The 5,044-nt window shown below is 45.1% G+C and overlaps 2 protein-coding genes across 2 annotated transcripts; one reads left to right on the forward strand and one right to left on the reverse strand.

Moving 5' to 3' along the window:
- The first annotated feature begins 1,896 nt into the window (after positions 1-1,896).
- Positions 1,897-3,634, forward strand: LOC118506831 (RAB6A-GEF complex partner protein 2). Its single transcript, XM_036044543.1, has 3 exons — positions 1,897-2,321; positions 2,388-2,611; positions 2,685-3,634. Exons 1-3 carry the CDS (start codon positions 2,194-2,196, stop codon positions 3,614-3,616), a joined length of 1,284 nt encoding a protein of 427 aa, XP_035900436.1. The 5' UTR covers positions 1,897-2,193; the 3' UTR covers positions 3,617-3,634.
- Positions 3,632-4,761, reverse strand: LOC118506836 (RRP15-like protein). Its single transcript, XM_036044548.1, has 2 exons — positions 4,604-4,761; positions 3,632-4,538 (listed from the first exon to the last, which is right to left on the reverse strand). Exons 1-2 carry the CDS (start codon positions 4,629-4,631, stop codon positions 3,655-3,657), a joined length of 912 nt encoding a protein of 303 aa, XP_035900441.1. The 5' UTR covers positions 4,632-4,761; the 3' UTR covers positions 3,632-3,654.
- Positions 4,762-5,044: the final 283 nt, after the last annotated feature.

Raw genomic sequence — 5,044 nt, forward strand, 5'->3', positions numbered from 1 at the left:
GGAAAAGAAACAATCAAACGGATTGTTAGTAACGGTCTTCCACAAGGTGATGTGCTTTCACCAACTCTCTTTAACATCTACACGAGCAGCTGCCATGAACTAAACAACAGTAAGATCAGATTATTGCAGTATGCGGATGACTTTGCAATTATTGAAACCGGAATAACACCAAAAGCAGTTGAAACAGCGTTGCAAAGAAGCATCACATGGCTAAAAGAGCGCCTCAGCCAGCTCAATCTAGAAATCAACAGTGCCAAATCAAAAGTAATGACCTTCCCTAACAGCAAGTTCAGTATCAGAGTAAATGTAGATGGCGAAGTGATAGAGCAAACGAAAGAACACAAATTCCTGGGCTTAACGATTGACGACAAATTAAAATTCAACAAGCATCTTGACAATCAAATCGCCAAAACAACAAACAGACTAAACCCGATTAAAACTATTTGCAACAATTCTAACCACGTCAACCCAGAAAAGGCCATGCAAGTACATCGAGCCATAGTACGAGGTACTATAGAATATGGGATAGGATTTAGCCTCAATGCAAACAAGAACAAACTTCGCAGGGTTAACATCACATTAAATCAATCCTTAAGAAGAATAACCGGATGCACTAGATCAACGCCGCTCAACACGCTCCATGCCATAGCAGCAGAAAGACCTTTCCACATTCGAGCCAAATATCTCGTATGCAAACAAATAGCAAAAACAATAGCATATTCCGCACCTAACAAAGCCCTATTTTCCAAGCTAAATCATCGTCGAACCGTCAGACTATCAGAAATAGAAAAAAACTACCTAAACTTCAATGAAACTCTACAATCCATAGTCACATACCAATTCAATAATACTATCCAAAGTAGTAGTACCATAAAGATATCCACCTCAATACCCGGTTTAGAAAACTGCAAACAACGCTATAACCCCACAACAGCACGTCAGCTAAGTCTTGACTTGATTAACACCACAATTACCACCCCCACATCCATACAAGTCTACACAGATGGGAGTAAGATAGACGAAAACTGCGGTATAGGAATATACATCATCAGTGGCAGCCAAGTACTACTAAACCAATCCTATAGACTGAAAAATCCTATGTCCATATGCTCAACAGAACTGTACGCTATAAAACTTGCTCTAGACTTTGTGATCAAGGAACGATTAGATGGCCCAATTATTTTCACTGATAGTCGCGCGGCATGCCTCATTATCAAAGGAGCCTTGGAGGAATTTTACACGGACGATATAGTGTCGGAAATCTTGAACAATGGCATAAAAGTGAACCTCAGAATACAGTGGATCCCCAGCCACGTTGGTATTGAGGGAAACGAGGTAGCGGACAGGCTTGCTAAGGAAGGGATTACAAGCAACAACACCATAAACAATAAAATACCGCTCAAAGACGCGCTAACAATTTTCGAAAACAAGGCAAAGGAGGAAGCTAACACGTGGTATAAAGAAATAAGCCAGCACAAAGGCAAAACTTTTGCGGAGTATCAAACTCGAATGGAGAAAAGAATGTGGCATCACCGACTAAAACTACCAGCTCATGGCATAAAAATGATCAACAGATTAATATCGGGACACGATCACAGTAACTACTGGTTACACAAAATGAGGGTAGTGGACAACGGCCTATGCGGTACATGTAATGTGCCGGACACGGCCAAGCATAGGGTCTTCCATTGCGAAAGATATGCCTTAGAACGAAGAAAAACAACCCACATCAACGAAGTAGCGTTCAAAAAAACATGGAAAAGAAAAGACTCATTAGGATTGATTAAAATAATCAAATTCATAAAAGACAATAGGATAAAGTTCTGAATTACATAGCTACATGAAACATAAATCGAAATCACAACCGCTCAATCCTGTGATATAAATGCAAAGAACAGTCACGCACACAAGAACGTCATAAAGCAAAACACGAACCTTCCCACAACCGAGAGACGGAAAAACAGAACAGAACAATTGTAACAACCATAGAACATCAGGACATATGGCCTCAGCAGCCGGTCCATAAATCACTAGGGGTAGTGGTAATAAGCCTCAACCACGGAGTAACTAAGGAAAGCCTAAGTTTGGATTCCTATGTGGTACCGTGGTAATACCTCGACAAAAAGAAGAAGAAGAAGTATCTACACGTAGCAGCAGCAGCAACAAAGCCGCCGAACAATTACTTAAAGAAACATGATAGAAATTAATGCAAAATTGCTACGAGATCAAAGTGCGGTGTTCATGTGTGGTGAGGTCGTTGAGTGTTTAATCGATTTCATCCATCCATCTCTGCCGGAGCACAAGATTTCCCAGAGCAATAGGTAAGCGGAAAGGATCTTCCCGCAGAAGGTAAGCGGATGAACAGAATTTGCTTTTTTGTTTGCTAGCGATATTTTGGAAAATCTCGCGTGGGCAACGGTACAACTGCACTGCTACTGCAACGCTTCTTTCAATGAGAAATCAACAAACAATGAGGCCGTGTCGAACCGGAACGTTGGTGGCAGTACTTCGTTGAACGCGAGCAATCAACTCAAGGGTGAGGTGCTACACTCAACCGAACCGAAGATTCTGTTCTGCGACCTTAGACTTTCCCCCGGCGAAGCAAAACAATGTGAGTGTGATTTTGTAGTTTCAATTGTTTGCCAATCACTATTAGCATGCCAACATTTTTACTCTCCCGACAGTTCTTTACCGTGAAACAGTTCCACTTAGTACGCCACCGACGTACCGTGGGATTCGGGTGAAGTATTATTACAAAATAACGGTGGCCACCCAGCGGCTAGGATCTACCGTGCAAGCGCTTAACATTCCGATTCGTGTGCTCCCGCTACCGCTGCCCCAGAGTGATCTAGACGAAGCGATCACACTAAACGACGAATCGAACGAAGACTTGGCACCGAACAATCCGTTTCTGGAGAAAAAACGGCCACCTTCCCGCATCGAGTATGCGCTACACTATTTACGGGGTGTGACCGCACGCCGCCGGCCCAACTTCTTTATGATCAACAACAAATGGGGCAAAGTGGGTCGGTTCTGTCTGTTCAAGTCGGCGTACAAGTTGGGCGAGGACATTGTGGCAACGATCGACTTCAGCTGCGGAACGGTCAAATGTGTCCAGCTGTCGGTAACGTTACAGTGTGAAGAAACTGAGCTGAACAGCGCACCGATCACGCCTACGTGTGCAAAGACTGAGCTGGCCGGTTCCGATGCTTCTGCTGCGGCTGACAACTCCACCGAAGCGGCCAACGAACCGGCGGAGCGAAGCAAGAACATTTCCCGTGTTACGAACTACAGCAAACACCACGAAGTTTGTCTGGGGATGCTGCAAACGCAAGTGATCCTACCCATTCCGCTGCACGTAACACCCACCTTCCGCACGGACCTGGTGGAGGTCAGTTGGCGATTGCACTTTCAGTTTGTGACGAGCACGAACCAGGAGTTGAGCAGCGAAATGCTACTCGATCGAAGCACCGAAAACGAGGAGGAATTGGAATGGGTCGCACCGACGGACATTGCGATCGAGACCATGATTTGGAGTCTGCCGATTACGATCTACCCCACGGCACCGTTGCAAATACCACAGCCCTGTGGCGAATACAAGCTTAATATAAAATAAAGCAGCAATACTACGTTATTATTTGAGAGACGCTCATTTTATTCCGACCCCGATTCCATATCATCGTCCAGATCGTCGGGAATTCCCTTCCCTTCCTCCGCTGCGTCATCCTCCTTATCCCAGCCCGATTTCTTCCCCGTGAGGTAATCAGCTCGCAGCGCACCCCACGTTGATTTGGGCTCATCCTCGGAATCCACCTCCGACTTGATGTCGTCCTCGTCCTCCTCCTTTTTGACCAAATTATCGACCAGCTCCGACTTTGCTCGTGGCCCACTCATAAGCACATCCAAAAACTCCTTCCTGTTAAGGCTCTTGAGCACCTTCTCACGCTTGTATTCCAATTTGCCGGCTTCTTCTAACTTTCGGTTCACTTCTTTCTGCTGCTGGCGCACGGCATTGAACAGCTGCACCGTACCCTTGGTGGCCACCTTGCGCAGCGTTCTTTCCCGCTCGTGATCGTTAATCGACGGTCGCACCCGTAGGCCAAGAATGTCTTTCTTCCGTAGCTTTTTCAGTACCGCTCGCTGCCGCAGCAGCTCCTGTGCCAGTTTCAAATCGTTCGGTTTATCTTCTGTCTCACCTTTCTTCGAATCAGCCTCCTTTTTAATCGTCCCCTCCGCACTAACCACATCGAATTCGTACGCTTTGGCCTCTTGCTTTTTGCGTTCCTTCTGTTCGTCCGTGGCCGCTTTTGAGAGAATATTTGCTTCGGGTGCTTTGCGCAGGAACTTTGCCATAGCTTTAGCCCATTTGGTGGGTTCACCCGATTGGTCCACATCGTCCGGCACGTCACCAGCACCATCGAGCTCCTCTTCCGACATGGGGTATTCCTCGTCGGACAGAAACTCCTCACCACCATCGTCACTGGCGTCGTCGTCTTCCAGTGAGTCGCTATCACTTTCCGGCGCAGGAACTGGATGCACTGTAAGTAAAAGGGAACGTAAATTTGTAATCTAATGAATGCTAGCTACGCAATAGACCTCGTACATTTCTTTTTTAACGCTGGTTTCATCATTCTATGTATGATTTAAAGCTAAATTAACGAACGAGCGGCGTAGAGTACAAGCACGTGCGGTGTACGGCAACCAAAATAAAGCGTATTTCACTCTCCCTGCTACGATGACAGCAACACAGATACTTTAACAAAGTGTATTTCACGACCCCAGTTCATTCGGTGACCTGCCATGTTTGATGATTTGACAGTTGAGGGGCTTGTTATTATTTTATTTCTAAATAAGCTGTTATTTTCAATCGAAACAAAATGAGGGAAATTTTTTTTTTCCCTTTTATTAAACAATTATAGTTATTGCAATCCCCGATCACTCCAAATATGATAAAAAAAACATCAGCATAAAGAATTTAGGCAGGAATCAATCTGTCAGAGCATTTGCTCTTTTTTCTAAATTCTCCAGCTCGCATGTCAATGCA

The sequence above is a fragment of the Anopheles stephensi genome, chromosome 2 (assembly GCF_013141755.1).
Source record: "Anopheles stephensi strain Indian chromosome 2, UCI_ANSTEP_V1.0, whole genome shotgun sequence".
Taxonomy (NCBI): domain Eukaryota; kingdom Metazoa; phylum Arthropoda; class Insecta; order Diptera; family Culicidae; genus Anopheles; species Anopheles stephensi.

What these genes read in the sequence shown, in the direction of transcription:
- LOC118506831 (XM_036044543.1), top strand. Translation starts at nt 2,194, where the DNA reads ATGATAGAAATTAATGCAAAATTGCTACGAGATCAAAGTGCGGTGTTC. An exon ending in AAGATTTCCCAGAGCAATAG is followed by an intron (nt 2,322 to 2,387) that starts GTAAGCGGAAAG and finishes TTTGTTTGCTAG; the next exon opens with CGATATTTTGGAAAATCTCG. An exon ending in CCCCGGCGAAGCAAAACAAT is followed by an intron (nt 2,612 to 2,684) that starts GTGAGTGTGATT and finishes CTCTCCCGACAG; the next exon opens with TTCTTTACCGTGAAACAGTT.
- LOC118506836 (XM_036044548.1), bottom strand. Translation starts at nt 4,631, where the DNA reads ATGATGAAACCAGCGTTAAAAAAGAAAT. An exon ending in ACCAGCGTTAAAAAAGAAAT is followed by an intron (nt 4,539 to 4,603) that starts GTACGAGGTCTA and finishes TTTTACTTACAG; the next exon opens with TGCATCCAGTTCCTGCGCCG.